We start from the raw sequence: 18,114 nt of genomic DNA, 5'->3' as shown, positions 1-18,114 counted from the left end.
AAGTTGTTTACTATCCACCAAAATTTCACTTCAAAGTGACTGTATTACCTCTGATCCATGCTCTCAACTTCAGCTTTCCGACAGGTCTATTAGAAATTGATACAACCAGGTCCATATCACTACTGGCTTCATTCCACTTCAATCAGTAAACTACTTTTCTAAGCTTATCACCAGCTATTCAATAATTCCTGCTACTTTCAATAAAATTGAAATGTGAATTTCAACAAACTTACATCCAGGTTTGCAAAAAATCATCAAAGTCTAGTTTACGTAATACAAGAACTCCAGTCGTTTTAATTGCCAGATCTTCAGAATGTACTTTTGTAGCTTGACTCTATATGACTGCATACTTTTTAAACTGAAACATATGCTCATGTTGCTAAGAATTGCAGAAAAAGTTGAGAGCAACCCATTATTAAATAACTTGAGGTAGCTTTACAAGCAAAGAAAATTATTTTTAATGTGATCGGGACGGGGGGAATCTGCTGACAAAACAGATATTCTTTTATTTGGAATTATGTTTTCCATAATTGGCACCCCATGCTATGAAAACTTTGGACAGTGATGGTTCCTCCCCTATAATATGCAATATGTTATTTTTGATTTTGCATTTTCTTGGCAACAATTTCTCTTAGCAGACGTTTAAATGATTTACATTTGGTGTCAGGGCATTGTAGGTAGATGCAATGATGTGAAAAAAATTAAACACCCCAATTGATATTCAGCTTGCTAATAGGAAATGCTCACATATTGACGTCCAGTCTCATTTGTTTTATTCTAAACCATTCATAAAAACCATGAAGCTTCTTGATATTTGTGTCATAGTTGGTTCGACATTATTTCCCTACAATGCTGAATCTGGTTTTTGCTTAAAATATCCTCCCTCTGTGGAAAAGACTAGGAAGCTGGTGGTGAATTTACCCAGAGACAGACCCACCACACTGACATGGTGTAGTGGGTCAACTATGTCAGTTCCCTGGAGAAACTGATATTTAGATAGTGGACACTTAAAATCACCTGGGTTTTCACCTGGAGATTAAACTGAACTGGAGTCACAACACTGATGGCTTTTACAAAAAGGGTTAAATCAGACTCTCCCTGATAATTCACCTTTTCCACTGGCTCGACTGGCTTCGCACGGCTCTAATCTGCTCATCCTCGTTCTTTGCACCGAGCCAGTTGTGTTTGCATTGAGAAACAGCTGGATTTCAGGCTTGACCATGCAGTCTTTCATTTACCTTTAACTCGCTGGTGGTAGACCTGAATTTATCCACCGTGGGGGAAATAAGGGATATTACTATTCTATCCTTTCTTCTATTCTCAATTTAAAATTTGGACTCTTATGACCATCCAACATCTTCCGGGCAAAACTGGGAGTTCTTTTGAATGCCCTTCGCTTGTGGACTTTTTAAATACTCAATCAAATACATAAACTGCTCCGAACTGCTTTCTGAAGACCTGGTTTTAGTTTTTCCGGAAACTTTTTCTACTTTTCTCAAACGACTGTTCATTCATGCTTTTTTTGACATACAGGACGTTGTACTGTATGCGCTCTGCTTTGTTATAAGAACACTTCTCTGTTCTAACTTTTTCAAAACTTAGTGGCATGAAAGCTGACAAAGATCTATAAGAGAGTTCATATTAAATCCCCTGTTAAACATTCCGCTTTGAATTTTGATATGTTATCTAACCCACTGAGGATAACCTCATCTTATAGGGAAGATCAATCGAAGAGCCTGTCTGGAGACCATGGCTCAGAGCAGAATGACTCTGTTTTTTAAACAAGTTCCAGGTTGATGTTTTTAGCTTTTTTAATGAAAATAATATCTTGTTTCCATGCTATGCTACTTCGTTTTAGTTACTTATTTGGGTTTGAAATATGTTTTTATCACCAAATATTTTGCATCTTAGTTTTCTTCCTCTAAAAATACTAATTTGTGCTATTTATATTGTTTAATCAATCAATCAAATTTTATTTGTATCGCACATTTCAGCAGCAAGGCATTTCAAAGTGCTTTACATAATTAAAATAAAAACAGCATGTAATAAACAGTGAGAACGAGAAAGAGATTTAAAAAACATCATTAAAACGTAAACAGTGAGAAAGATAAATAAAAAAGCTGTAGAACTTTAGTTGAGACGCCTTCAACTGGGACTCCAACCCTTTGGACTTTAGTCAGAACGCCGTTTGACAAGGACTCTAACCCTAATTTAGCCATAAGCAACTCTAAACAGGTGGGTTTTAAGTTGAGATTTAAAGGCACCCAGTGTTTCAGCTGTTTTACAGTTTTCTGGAAGTTTGTTCCAAATCTGTGGTGCATAGAAACTGAATGCTGCTTCTCCTCGTTTGGTTCTGGTTCTGGGGATTATTGAAGGCTGTGAGTATTTTATTTCTTGTGGTGTTTTTATGAGATATGCATAGATATTTTCCCCACTTCCCTGCAAAATTTTCTTTTATATGAAGGGTGTAAGTAATTTCAATATTCTTGCTGGGTAATGCTAAGCTTTTTGAAACATCTTTGTTTTCTAATGCTCACAGGTGTCTCTTATAGGTCCCTATATGCATTTTTCTTTTTTACCACAATCTTTACTCATTTATTCTCTGCTCCTCTTAAAAACAATAAGCTGTACAGATGATTGCTGAAATCATCTGTGTCACACAGTAATGTGTTATAATGGGGAAAACGACGTAGAGCGTCCTAGTGAGAGGAAGAGAGAGTGTGATCATTGTTCCATGAAGTCTATTTTCTCGGTGAGCAGATATCCATCTTCCAGGTTTCCTCTGGGATTTTCCCGACCGTTCTGTGTAGCTGTAGTGCGACGTTGGGATGTCGCTTAATGCAGGTGGCTTATTTTCATGTATCCTGCCAAGGACAGGATATGTGGATGGCAGCCATTTTACTGCAAATGTGACAATTTTATGCCTCCAGCCGAGGTTAATGATGTTTTCCCCTTGTATTAATAGGTCGTAATAAGTGAGGGAAGTCTGATACATTGACTTGTGTCCACACATCTGTATTTGACTTTTTCTTAAAATCTGCTGACAGATTTTTTTTTACGCCTCTTTTTACCCTGCTTATCTTTTCTAATATTAATCTTCTGATCTTTCTTTCTTCCAATCCCTCCCTGACTTCTGTCCTCCTTCCCTCCTTCCTGCTGTGGTGTGGCTGTAACTATCTACAGACTGGCAATATGAGGGTAAGACTGATCTCCCTTTTTCATCCTTCGTTAAACATGTTCACATACTGGTTAATTTATCCTGCTGACCCAGCGGAGATGGTTATAGTGGATTAGGCCCGTGTCTTAAAAAACGCTACTTTAATCTGTTTTTACTGCCGGTTCCTGCTTCTCTTAGCTCACCTTGTTTTACACTACATTACATGTAAGTTATAAAATTCTTGTGTGTTTTTTTTTTTACGGCATATGCTTTCTCACTGAACAGAGAACAACGAGGTTAATAAACTATAGACTATATGTGCCACAGCTCATGCTTTATTTATCTTTATGAGTTTATTGCTGTTGTCCTTGCAGCATTTTGTACACACTTCAGGGCCTTTTTCAAATCATTTTTCTCATAAATACTAAGTGCTTATCAAATAAAACCACCCACAGTGTTCCCAATAAAGTTTTATATTGCCTTTTTTTTAACATAGTAGATCTGAAGATGGAAAAAAAACCCACCCATGGAGGTATTAGTGTAATCTTATCTTGACTTACTCTTTTTTTTTTATACTTTCAGAATGTAAACTCTCCCGTTCTGGTCCTCCTGCTACCATCGTGGCCATAGATGAAGAAAGCCCCAATGGTAAAGTACTGCCGTGTTCTATCATTTCATACTTTAGGTTTAAAAAACACTTTTGGAGGTTGTAATGAATTCAATAAACAATTAGGAAATATATATATATATATCTTTTATTTTATTAGCTTTTTCTCCATTTAACACAGCTTTCAAAAGTGAAGAATGCAGGATCGCACACCTGTGTCTGCTGTAACATCTCACAGGAAGTTGCATCTTGATCACATGTTTTTGTCTGAATCAAAAAGCTTGTGGTATTTCAGATTTGGATATTTGACTACTGTCTTTTAGAATTGGACGGACCTTAGAAGTTGGTTGGTTTCCTAGCATGGACCTGCTTTTTCAGCATTACTGACAAGCATTAAAATTTGATTCAAAATTCCAGATTTCTCTACTTTGGAAAAAAAATTATGTTAAAGATCATTGTCTAGTTGGAACTCCCAATTAACTCCATTCCCTTTGCTTTTAGTCTACTTATCAAAACCTTTTTTCTTATTTTATTGGAGTGATTTTTATTTTTTCCCCCTTAATGCTATAATGGTAGTCAGGAATATTGACTACCAGTGAATGGACCTTCCAGACACAGGGGTCACTCACTTGCAACACAGTTACTGCAGTCAGGGGATCTCCATTCCACTCACTGTGAGAATACTATCACCATTTGGCTGGACCTCTGATGCATTTGGTCAGTTATTTTAAAAGGGCTTAATATTTATGAAATCACTTGTTTTATGTTAAATAATTTTATCAATTTGTTTTGTAGAAATCAGTTTTCATGTAAAAAAAAAATAGAAATTATATAAAAACAAATGTTTTAAAAATATATAAATATAATTTGGAATTCTAAGAGAGAAATTTGTAATACTTAAAAATCCAAGACATGTAGGTTAGCGCTCCTCAGAATGTGATAAAACAAATTTCAGCCCAGGAAGCTGAAGTCTGTTCATGTCTGTTCTTAACCTATTCAAACTCACGTCTTTGTTCGACCCTTTAACAAAGATCTCAGTCTGCATATCACATCCTTGCCTTGTCTCAGTAGGTTGTGTTAAGCAACAGATGATGCTTGGCATGCAGCCTGAACTCATTAATTCATTAGGCTTGTACCAACAGTATCACTTAAATACAATCTGTGTTGCAGAGGAAATGACCTAAATCACTGTGTGACCAGTGCACCAAAGTGATATAATTAACTCTTTATTACTGAGCCTCTGATTTGCTGATGGTTAAATTTTATTACCTTTGATGGCTTCTTCGCTGTTTTCGGATGCAGCTGTTGCTGACTGTTGCACCACACCAAACAGGCACACTGTAAGGCAGAATATATGTTCTTGTCTCAGTCAAACTATTTCCTAAAATGTGAGACTTTAAATATGAACTTTGAGGAGTTGAGATGAAATTGACAGTAAAATTATAACTTTAGAGGAAGGATTGTGTTTATTCTGCAGTATTTTTTCCCCTCTTGGAATATGAGTATATTAAAAGTTTGTTTTCCAGGTGATCAGATTTACTTGACATTCTTCTTGTTTGTTCTTTTTAATTAAAAATGTTCTCTTCTTCTTTTTTTTTTTTTTTTTTTTTTTTTTGCATTTTCTGGAACTCTCCTTCCTTTCTGTGTCTACTGAAGTTATGCTGAGGCATTTTACCTTCCCAAGCTGCATTTTCTTCTAACATTTCAGATATGCTCCATGAAAAAATCTGCAAATAGGTGGATTTAATTAGAATTATTTTGAGTCCCATTTTGCAAATAAAAAAACATCACAAAAAGGTCGGTGGTCCACTGTGAGCCCTTGCTTGGTAATATTGCTATTAAATGTTGCCTAAGGACATGCTGAATCCTTCTAAATAATACCCGTAGTAATTGGTGTGTGTGTTTCTGTGTAACGCATTTCAGTTATATTATAATGGTGACCATTTTTTGACCATATTAAATATTTTACTTTATTCGACAACCAGTAAATACGTGACCTCATTGCCTTTATGAAACATAGCTACTCAGCAGCTTACCAAATGCAGTTTTAAAACCGTTAGCAGTGTTTATATTTATTGAGACCCCCATTAGCATCAGCAGCATGCTGCATCAGCTACTCTTCCTGGGGCCAGTTTACTGGATTTCAAACCTTTATTCTCTAAGTTTTATGTGACCTGAAAACATTTCCACACAGACAAATTGGTCTTCAGTGTCGTTCTTTAAGCCAGCTTACTGTCAGTGCAGAGCAACACGCTGGGCAGGGCAGGTGCTGCACTACTTAATGTTTTAAGCAACCAGAGAAAACGTAATCTGGCACGGTTGCATTGGGAACAGTACTGGTGAGAATTCTTGCAGTTTTGAAACCATAACTTCTGTTTTTAGCCGCTTTACACCAGTATACAACCTTGGCCAAAACATGACTTCCTAGTGCTAAATCACCTACCGCAAGAGAAGTTTAGTTTGATTCATTATCAGACAAAGAGGTGGGGGATTATTATTTTTTAAATAATGTATGTAAACATCTGGTTTTAGATGCTAGAAACCAAACTTTAACACCTACCGATTATTCTCAGTTTGATTACACTTACCGATGACAGATTTTATAAAACTATTGGAATATGTGTCTGAAAGTCTTGTCAAATGTAGACTTTACCATGCACACGAAGCAGGATTAAATAACTGCAGAATATTTTGGTCTAAATTGTCTCATCATATCAAAAATCATTCTCTTAATTGCTCAGGAGTTGAATTCCTTTGCAGATTTGAGGAGAAAACTGAATAATTAAAATTCCTTTCAACCGGGCTTTTTGCTTTGCATCACTGAACGTGTAGTTTTGTCGGAACATAAAAACCCTCTCATCACTTTGTTAGACAAGACTAAAAATCATAGGACGAATGAAGGCAACAAGAGCCTTTCTCCAAAAATAAATAACAGATAAAAAGCAATTAATGAACAAACATACAAGTGTTATACTACACTGCATGTCTGCCTCAGCATAACACTAAAATTTTGATTACTAATTTAATTTTTTTCTAGAAACCTTGTTTTGTCTCAGAAAATAGCAAACAAGTGCTGATCACAACAGTCCACATTGACATTACCGGAGATTAGCATGGAAACATCAGACATGCGTTTCCTTTTATCCCCACAGCTTGTTGGTATCTGTTGATTGCTTAGTGTTGTTGATTGTTCATTACTGTGGAGAAATTCATGCAATTTCTATTCACCCTTTTTACTATTTTCAACAGTTCTTCTTCCATATGCAGTACATGTTGCTGGAAGGGGAAGCTGCATGCAGGGATTTGCTTTTTTTCCTACTGTATCATTCTGATATTCAATGGTGAGAACAAAAACATCTAATAAGTCTTTGTAGTGTTTTTCAGTATAAAGCGAAAGTGAACTAAAATAAGCGATAATAATGATATACTGGGACTTCTCACACAAATAACATGGAAAACCTCATTGAAAATACAAACACAATTTTATACAGACTGGTTAGTGTTTTGTTTTGGCTGTGCGAATGCAGCAGATATGTGGTTTATATAAAATAAAAGCCTGTTTACTTTTATTGTAGAAATACTACCTAGTAAATTGTTCTACTAAAGTAATTATTCTTGCCGTATAACAGATGCACTACAGTTCAGAATATCCTGCAGTATGGAGATCCGGTCTGGTTTTGGACCTGCTGTTTAACCAAAGACCAGGATAATGAGGCTATTTACAATTTGTTCTACAGTAGTGAGCCAACCTCTGCAGACATTCTTCCTTAACAACTCCTCTAAAGACACCCTGAGGCTGAGGATCCCCATCGTGGAAAATCAGCTTTTACTCCATATAGGAGGAACACATACACATTCACGTCTAGCTACTCAACTGACATTGCAAGACAATTTTCTGTACAACCTGACAATAAAGGCATGCCTTCTAGTGCTCTGGAAAAGTATTGATACCCCTTAATCTTTTCTTCGTTTCGTCTTGCAAACTGATAATTTTCTGTAATTGACCTAGATTAATGCATAAAAGTGAGAATAATGGAAAAGAATACCTGGTTCATTTCTTCTGCCCTTCAGTCAACTCATTAGTAAGTGATCCAACCCTTGCATATTTTACTCCAAGTACAAATGTAAGTGCTTTGTGAGGACATTATTAAACCAAACTCCTGATGACGTCCGAAGAAGACACCCCACAGTTCACAGATAAATAAGGAGACAATTTTAAAATAGACTGTGTAAACACCTCTGAAATCACTGCCTGACCAGTTAACCTTGAATGTGAACACAATGAAACAACTTTAAAGAAATGTTTTTGAAGTTATTCTGGTGGGATTAGACCAAAATCAAACTTTCTGGAAAGCTGGATTGAGCTAAATACAGGGCAATCCTGGAAGAAAACGTGTTAGTCTGCAAAAGACTTGAGGCAGGTTCACCTTACAGCACCTCTAAGCATAAAGTGAGAGTTAGTGTGGACAGGAATATATTGAATCATATTCATTTATTGGAATTGCCAGGATCTTCATCTAATTGATACCGTTTGGCACCACTTGAAAATCGATGTTCCTATACTTTCTGGACTAAGCTTGAGATTTTTTGCAAAGTCTGCATATCTGTAAAAATACTAAACATCCTAAAAAGATTAGCAGCTGCAACTTCAGCAAAATTCTGTACAATTTTAAACCAGGAGCCTAAATGCATGTCCTTTCTAAAACTGATTTTTTTTTTACGTTTTTGAAGAATATGGATCCTTTTCTTCCAACTTCACAGTTATGCACCACTTTGCATTTGTCTGCCACGTAATATTCCAATAATGTGCATTAAGAGCAGTGCCTGTAATGTGTCAGAGTATAAAGAAATGGAGGGGGAATATATATCCAAGTACTTCATCTCATCTCTTCTTATTTCATTTGATCTTCCTTAAGGAAAACTGGAAACTGGTCAATAACTAAATCTGGCTCCACATCTTTTTCTCCTGTGAGAATAATGTTTCTGTACATGGTCCTGAATAAATAAACCCAACACAGCCTCGTTTTAGATGCAGTAGGATCAGTATGTGAATTTATTTCTCTGCAGAGACAAATCTCTTACTTCATGTTGGCTTTGTTCATTCCTACAGAGCTGTTTTCAATCTGGACATGCTTCAGGTGTTACAGACCTCAAAAGGCAGTTCCTTTGATGGAAATTGGAGAATAAGGTCCAATAGTAATTTCTGCGATAATAAAAAAGTGTTTAATCATTTTTTGATTACATTTACTTTCTGTCCTTTATTATATATGTCCTTGCGTCTGTCATAGCTATTTTAGGAGAAACTCTTGCTGAAAATGAAAATGTTAAGTTCTACTATTTAGGGTCTCCTGAGCAAACTGCTGATAAACAGATGGTTCATTTCATAATCTGCCAAATACTTTTTAAAAGCTCTGCTCTTTTCTTATCAGCTTCAGTAGGTGTGCATATCAAACCATCTGGTGTGTCAAGTTATCTTCAGTTATGGGACAAAACATAATTATTCTAAGGTTAATGCATCAGAAAATTCTTAACAGTTCTTGAAATTAGGTAAAAGGAACTTGGAATGAAAAACACATGGACGATCGAAATGCATCATTTCATTTAAGTCTGTTTTTACTGCGTCAGGAGTTCAAGCCCAGTCAATACTGACATGGACATTTTGCAAAAATGATTTTTTTTCTTCTCAATTTCCATCTCTACTCCGCATTTAAATTTAGTTTTTCATGAGAAAGTTGGGCAGTGACTCCCGAAGTAATTCCTGTCTTTTCCACATTTTGTACATGTATTACAGAGCTGTCTGCTGTGTTCCAACATTGTATTTACATTGCAGATTTCACTAATTACACGTATATGCAAACATCCTATCAAATAAAACAGATCTGAGCAAATTAAACATATTTCTTGCTTTATTTTTGCACCAAGTTTTTCCTTCTGTAGTTTAATAATCATCAGGACAAACAAAATGGGGAAAATTTCAGCTCAAATGACGATTTGCTCCCGACTTGGTAAGGAAAGACTTTGACAACGATTAGATAACTCCCCATTTTTTACATTTTATAGTGTATTGTTCTCTAAAACGTTAAATCTTTTAACTTAGTCACAAATTAGGGGTTTTTAAGATGTCAAGATGGGTCTTTGTATTTTGCTCTGTTATTATTCTGGTTGTTGCATGAAGCTTTTTTCCCTATAATGAATAATAGAAACCTTTCAAAACTGCATTTTGTATTCTGTTTGATATTGGAATTTGTTTGGTCTGAACACATAATGGTGTCATAAAATCAAGAACAGATACATTTTACAAAACTCTGCATACATTCATTTATTAATTGGTTAGCTAACCAATTAATAAATTGGTAAATTTATTTAGAACTTGCAGAGAAACCAGGCCCTTCTGTAGTAATCACAAAGTTTCTAGCATCATTTTGCCAGGATATACTTCCTAACAGAATTGGAGGGCCAGGTTTAAATTAGTTGTACTCGTAGCACTGACTCAGTATAGAAATAAAATCTGCATTTTTTTTTTATTGCATTGAAGTAAAAGGCCATTCCAGCTTAAAGTTAGCAACATTCATCTATTATAAAATCAGTTCTGATCTGTGTAAGGGATTGCTGTTTTTCAGTCAAGCTTAAAATATCGATTTTTGGAACAGGAGCTTGTTTTTTGCTTGGTAAGCTTTTTTTTATACTGCGGGAATGATATTGTGTAATTTTTCATTTGGACTTGATTCCTCCTTTTAAAAATGCTATCAGTTTTAGTGCTGTAGTTCATCAGCATAGTGTAATAAATATGGGGGTTGTGACAGTTTTATATTTAAAGTTTGTGGGCAGCAAACTTTTTTGCAAGCAAAATTAAATAGAGAGCAGTTTTCTCCCAAAAGAAGAGCATCTTCACCAAATAAAGTTCTTAGGATTGAGAGACAAACACTAAATAGTGTCAGAAATGTAAGCTGAAACATGTAAAGAAGTCGCTGTCCAGAATGTAAGATGTTGAATGGTGAATGATGATATGGATGAGCTCTGTGGACAGTCTGCTGCCTTCACAATGTTCTATCTCGACAATTACTGCAGATTAAACCCTCATTAATGGAGCTAATGAAAATGAGCTATGTATCATAACACTGTTACATTCAGACTGTCTGTCAGTTCAACAACCAACTTACAGCACACTCTGTTCTGAGTTACTGGTGCAGAGAAATGTATCTTTTTCCAACAAACTATTTCTAAAGGAGAGCATGATGTACTTATTAAAATGTGTTCTTATTTACTTTATTTGATAGATGTTAAAGTAAATTTTCCCCTCTTGGCAACAGCCTAATTTAAAGCAACATGTTTTTTAAAACTGGCCTTTAGCTTTCAATTGCTACCTGAAACCCTAAGGAAGTTGGTCAGCTGCTCCAACATGGGAGCTTTTCTACTTATTGTCCTGAAGGACATTTCACCCCCTTTTCCACATGTTTGCTTTCTCTCCCATATTTATTGTGATAAACCAGAAAAAAAGTTGAAGGTGTATGAATACTTTTACAAGTTTTTTTTGTTTGTTTTTTATCCTACCCTTTAAATCCCTAGATTTGAACAGAAATGTGGATGGAAGTCAGATGCAAAATGGATAATCACATTAACAGCCATGAAGCCCAGTATCGATATGGGCATAGACACTGAGCAGCCTCTGGGTCAGCTGTGTCCCTGAACACTAATTTCCTGCTAATTGATTCATCCTGGAAAAGCTTGGAAGAGAATACAGAAATTATACCGTTTTCAATTACGGCTGACAGTTTAACAAAATGCAAAATGTAGAAGGGCTTAACCACTGCCAGATACTTGACCACAAGTATCCATCAGATCTTTCCCCATTATCGTACTTGTTTGAAAAAATGATAATTAAACAGAGCTAATGAAATATTGAGGGGAATTTAATTAGTGATTTGAGTTGCCCTCTGTATGTATCTATTGAGAGTTGCATAAGGAATTGTGGCTGATGAGGACAATTAACTATGCTAATTTTCAAATTAGAATGTCTCTGTAATTGGTGACGTGAAACAAAATGAAATGTATGAGAGGCCAACACATTTAGCATTGACTGCACTGCATGAACTGATGTCGTTACATTTTAATCACACTCTGGTCAGTTTTAAGACCCTTTTATTTTACATTCCAGCGTGTGCTATTTTGGAGACAGTGCTGTTTATTGGTTGTGCAACTGTGGTTTTTGGCCAAGACACTGCTTGTAAAACTATAGCTCAATAGTGATCTTTTTACAGTAAAGATTTTGTGGATTTCAATTAAAAAAGCTCTGAATGGATGGAATATATTACGATGAAATGATAAAATGATCCTATCAAAACAAAAAAACTTTCCACAAAACAAAAAATTTTTTATACATACTCTTATAATGTTAATATACTGATACATACACACGATTTGGAGTGACCAATTGGTCTAACAGTCATATTTTAGCAGTTGGAGGCAGCTTGAGCACCCAGAGAAAGCTCTGTGTAGAATGGGTCCCTCTCTGGTAAATTCTTAATTGTGATTAATTAATAGTGGTTCTGGTTCAGGATCTCCACCCAAACTCAAGTCTGATTACAGCAATACATATTAAAGAAAGAATTAACTTGAATAAAATCTAACATAAAGTAGGTTAAACAATCTCAAAAATAACATTCCCCCAATTTAAAAACTATACCATATGAAACACAGTCATTTAGGTTTATTTGTCAGGCGGCAGTCCCAAAGCCATAGACATGCATTTGTACACCTCTACAACCACAATCAGAGCCATTATCCACAAAAGGAAAAGTCATGGAACAGTGGTGAATCTTGCCAGCAGTGACCACCCTACCAAATCATCTTCATCTAAGAGTCCTCTGACAAAATAAGGACAGAAAATGACCCAGAACAATATCTAAATCACAGCAGGTCTGACCAGCCTTGGGAAAGGTCAGTGCTCATGATTCAACGATGACACATAATGGACAAAAATGGAATCCATTGGAGAATTTAATGGCAAAAACCAAAAATGACAAACCACAAAAGTCTATCTGATATTTCAAGCTGATGATCCATAGTGAAGATATACTGTGGACTGTGAAGTGTAACTTTCTGTAAGACGAGCATCACATTGCATCTGTTGTAAAGTCAACAGAATTTCCTAAAAAAAAAGGAAACTGCAAACACTTCTCAACAGGTTCCAAGCCCAGATGAGTTTGCTGTAAAACCACCCACATGTATGTTGTAGGCAATGTTATCTTGAATAAATGCAATCATAAGAGCCAGCCTACTAAAATAATCCTCCTCATTTTTACAAGTTTCACAGAGAGTGCAATAATTAAAGATAATAAAACTGTTATTATTCTGTGTACTGTATGTCAGTACACAAGTTTATATCCATTCAATTGGGCTTTATCACAACAAGATAAGCATATATATGCATTGTCCTCCCTTACAGGTATCCTGCCCTTGACTATTTCTATTTCTGTTGATTCCCAATGCCTAAAGATTGTTAGATCAAGGTAAATAAGATTTTCTAAGTTTCGTTTGGTCAACCATGTATCTTCTGCAAGCAAACTGTCCACAACAGTGGACAGTTTTATCCCTCTACACTGTATCCTGAATGCAGTTGTAAGACAATCAAATAAATCATTCTGTTTTGTTGGCTGAAACCAGGGAGCTTGTGCAGTTTTATAATATCGCCAGACCAGAACCTCTTTCGTCCAGATTGTACATTGTACAAACGTCATGACATTCAGAGTCAAACCTGCTCCATATTAAATTTTCTGACAGCTGACATCTTGACAGCTGATCTTTAAGACAGCTGACTTAAAGATAAACTTTGCAGAGTTTATCTTTAAGATACAGAGACAGCTTTTCTGTGTCAATGTCTAAGGGAAATCTTAGAGGCATTCATTGATTCATTCTTTCCAGATTTTATAGCACTCACAAATCCGGTGCCATGGATACATCCAAGCCTCATGTTGCACCCAGTGGTAGCAACATGCAGTCCTGAACTTGAAACAACCTTCTTCAGCTTCTGCTGAGGTTTGCCCTTTATTCTATTGTAGCGAATAGATGAAATCACCCAAGCCTGATCTTGACCATACAGCAAAATGTCTGGACAACCCAATGACACATTGCTGGCCCTGATCCTCCAACCAGCCAAACATCCCTTGAGATGAGAGACAAGTCTAGGGATATCTAGACTTGATCAATCTTTATTCAGTCCTTTGTATCCAATGCACTGCTGTGAGGTAACAGGTTGTAGCCCAAATTAAACATTTTGGAGGCATCAATATCCTTAATCAGAGTTCATAGCCAAATATAATTTGTACATTTTTATGACCATGTTCCCTGCTACCTCAGTTCATACTTTCCTTCTGTTTCCACACATGTTGTGGATTAGATACACCTGATCCTGTACCATAAATCATCCTCCCTGGGATTTAAGTCTTTTTGTGAGCCAACTATGTTTGAATTCATGTTAGTTTTCAGTTTTCTTGTTAGATATCATCTTGCTTCAACTCTGCCTGTCTTCCTGCCTCACTGCGTTTGAGTCCAAAAAACAAACAATTTGACACATTGGCCTCTTGGCTATTTGTTTGGTTAATGGTCTCCTGACCTAGATTAGACCTCTGAGATGTTCAAGGCTTTGGATATTGTTTTACAGCCCAGTTTGCTTTACACTTTGACAAAATTTTGTCCTTGCTGATTTGTTCATTGGTCTCCATGTAAAAAAAAAATTAAAAAAAATGAAGCTTTCATAGTAAGATTAATGATGAGATTAGATTATCATTGTAATGCTCTACTTTGGGTCAGGTTTTCACATAAAATCTCCCCAAGAATCTACTGAACATGTCACAAAATGTAATGTTACACTATGTAACATTACATTTATTTCAAAGTCTTTGAAAGTATTCAAATACTTATTTAATGCAGGTAAATCACATCTTCTATGTAGAGGAACTAATGAAAACATTTATGCTCAGTCTGTCCTACTACTACAAGTTTTTAAAATTTACTTTCTGTCACAGGTACAAACAAATTAAATCCCTCTATAAAATATGAGGGATTTAATTTGTTTGTACTTGTGACTGGATTTAGTATGAATATCCAAAAATCACACTTTATCCCACCGCTTGTTTGTTTTATAATAAATTCTGGATTGTATGCGGGCCACTCCGACAATCACATTTTATGACTCTTTTTATTGGTTTGTTTTTCAGCTCATCTTGGCTTAGGCACATGGACAATAAGAGTTTTCAGTGTATTTTTTCTCTTTAAGTATGTTTTATTTTTGAGAATAAAAATACACAAGATTTCAAATATTTTCCACACTACACCCACCTTCTCTGGGAATTACATCCATGTTTTGATATATTGGGCTTTCATCTGCAAACAAGTCATTCATTAAATATTGAAAATATTAGTTTAGAATGCCAAATACTGGAGTGGATATCTGGAGTGCTAAAGACATATTTTGTGTTGTTCAGTGTTTTGCAACAGAGCAATATTACACTAAGGTAGTTTCAGTGTGTGGGCATACATGATTATATCAGTATAGACATAAATAGATAGTATTTCCCTTTTGTTGTTCAACAAGACTCATTTGGGTATAAACATAGGCATTTACATTATTTTTATAAACTGTGTATTTGTGTGTATTCATCTTGTAATCCTCTTAAAAGGACTGCTGAAATATAATTCAGTACAAGATTTGTCTGTATGAACGAAGCCATATGTAACTAGCTATAAAACAACGTCCCGGATTTAATAGAGATTTAAGCTTCAGGGTGGTTATATCTAAAAAAGTGTCAGGAATTACAGTCACAATGGCAAACATAAATTAAAAAGCCAGAAGACTGTTTCTGAGAATGTTTCTGCATATTTGTCTGTGGGGGAAAAGCTGGAGTACCTGGAGGGAATCCACGCTTGTATCGCGAGAACATTTATGAAAAGCAATTTTCCACTAATTATAATAACTTGTTGGGGAACTCTTGACAGGAAGTGTTTGTCAGAAATGCCAACTGGTCCCTACCTTGCTGTGGAGGAATTTCTAGCTGCTATTTTTCTGCAATTATTTTAATTCAGTCACCCGGAGACGTTCTTAAATATGAACAGTCTGTTTAATAAGGTCAAGCCACACCAACTCAACTTCTAGCCATCCTGAGGTGGTGGTTTCAGATCGTTCTCCTGTTTCCTTATTCTAGTGTTCTTGAGCTTCAGTTCGATAATGGATGAACATTTTTATTCAGGACTTTTGGTAAAAAGCTGAATTGAAGGTCCTGTTGATTAAAGGGTTCCACATAATACAACAAGACACTCGGATACCTCAAATCATTGTCTCCTTTCACTTTTTAAAATCTCAGTACCTGACCCAACCCATCTACATTGAATATTTCAAACCTCTTCCAGATAATCAGTTGTTACTTCAACATTTGTACAACTTATTCATAGTGAAATTTAAGCAAATAGGATTGTAGTCAACTCCAATAAATAATTTCCACCAGCAGGAGATCCCTCAAAGCTATTTTGCATAGACTCTGGGTCCCATTTTGTCACACTTAATTAGATACACGTGGCCAAGAATAGAATCTGATATATGAGCATAAATAATATTATGATCACCCACAGGACAAGCAACACCGACTGCCTGTCTCCTCACTGGTGTTTGAGTGTGGTATATATTGGGGAGTAAATTTAAATTGCAGTTGTTGTGGGATGTTCCCAGTCCACAGGGGTTGATTTCCATAAAAGTGTTCCAAGGAAGAAACAATGGTGGACTAGAGACAAAGTCATTTATACATGTGAAAAACAAAGGCTGGTTTGTGTGGTTTGATCCAACAGAGATGAGTTATAAATTACTTTGAAGTGTACTCGTCTACAGGGTTAAACAGAAATGACATTGATTGATGGTTTTGGCTCAGTTCAGCAGGATAAAGTGACCCGTGTCAAAGCAAAAGGGTTCAGCAATAGATTGAAAAGCACAACAGTGAGCTTTAGGTGTTAACTTGGCCCCCAAATTCCCAATATTTCAACCCAGTTGAGCATCTGTGGGATGTACTGGATATTGAGGTTCCAATACTTACAGGTCCTGATAGTAAGATCTTGGTGTCAGATCTGGTGTCAGAAGTACAGCTTCAGGTGTTTAGTAGGGGCTTCGCCATACTATTAGGCAGGTTGTGCACGTTCTAGTTGTGATTGTGGGTGCTAAATGTTAAAGGTATGAAATGGAAAGTGGTTAATGCAAGAGGTGACTTGATCCCCATCCATTTCAGCTCGAAAGATGTGATGAAGCCGCAAGGCCCACTGTTCAGATGTATAATCTAAATCAAAATAGAGGACATAGTTTCAGGATATTTGTATTTCAATTAAAGCTGTTATTTGTAATCATTCTATGGCATATCTTTAATAAGAGAATCTCCTCTCACCTGCTTTGTTTTTTTATTTTTCTTGACTTTCTCCACCCCTCCTACATTACTTTTCAGGCAATGGCTTATATCTGCATGACAAACCTGCCCTGTGGCAATGTTCAGTTTAGCTAATGTTCTGTAAAATATCTATTAATCCCCAATCGCAAAGTTCATTCTCTCTTTCTTTTGCATTATGTTGTCATTTAATCGCTCTTTGTGCTCATTCTAGCACATTGCTTTCGTTCTTCTCTCTATATCGTTACTCCCACATTCTCTATTCAGCCTCTGTGCTTTAATTCACATGCCAATTTATACAAGACTGCTCAGAATTCAGTCTCGTTCTTTGCAGTAAGATTTCTGCTTAGAAAGCCTATTTATATTTTACACTGTACACTGTTCAATTAGACACAGCAGCACACATTGTTGGTTTCTTATTTTCCTGTTCTATGTGTGTATCTGGGTGATTTTTCTTCCATTTAAAAACCCCAAAGGGACCTAGACTTAGGGGAGAAGCTAGACGGTAAAATTCAAATTCCTTTAATGAGTTGGTTTTACAACCCATCTCTTACATACGGAAACCAATTTAATAAAATTTCCCTATTTATTTAAAAATCAACAAATCACAGCAGTGTATTTGAAGTGGTTTCCATGGCAGCACAGAAGGCCATGACCCAATTTTATATCTGCCAGATCAGATATGAAATTGTTCAGTGCATGTGTGTTTGTGTTGTGCGCAGATGGTTTTATGCACATGGACCAAAAATATTATGTTCTGCCCCCCCGCCCCCCTTGTCGACTCATACACAGAAGCAAACAATCCCGCTTGGCATTCAACTTTTCCTTGCCAATGTAAATCTCTGTTCTTGTCTCTGATATTATCTTTAGGGCTGAAACGATTCCTCGAATGATTCGAGTACCTCGATTACTAAAATTCCTCGAGGAAAATT

General features: G+C 36.1%; 1 protein-coding gene across 4 annotated transcripts in view; it reads left to right on the top strand.

The window, feature by feature from the left end:
* Nucleotides 1-18,114, top strand: part of LOC103151212 (protocadherin-15-like) — a 196,638-nt gene that overhangs the window by 19,639 nt on the left and 158,885 nt on the right. For all 4 annotated transcript variants that reach the window (XM_016681248.1, XM_016681247.1, XM_016681249.1 and 1 more), the window contains exons 2-3: nt 3,184-3,198; nt 3,740-3,805. In XM_016681248.1, coding sequence (XP_016536734.1) covers nt 3,184-3,198; nt 3,740-3,805 — 81 coding nt within the window. The remainder of the gene's footprint in view (nt 1-3,183; nt 3,199-3,739; nt 3,806-18,114) is intronic.

Source organism: Poecilia formosa, unplaced genomic scaffold (genome assembly GCF_000485575.1).
Source record: "Poecilia formosa unplaced genomic scaffold, Poecilia_formosa-5.1.2 Scaffold274, whole genome shotgun sequence".
Lineage (NCBI taxonomy): Eukaryota > Metazoa > Chordata > Actinopteri > Cyprinodontiformes > Poeciliidae > Poecilia > Poecilia formosa.
Note: the sequence above shows the minus strand (reverse complement) of the source record. Positions and strands in the feature narration are given on the sequence as shown.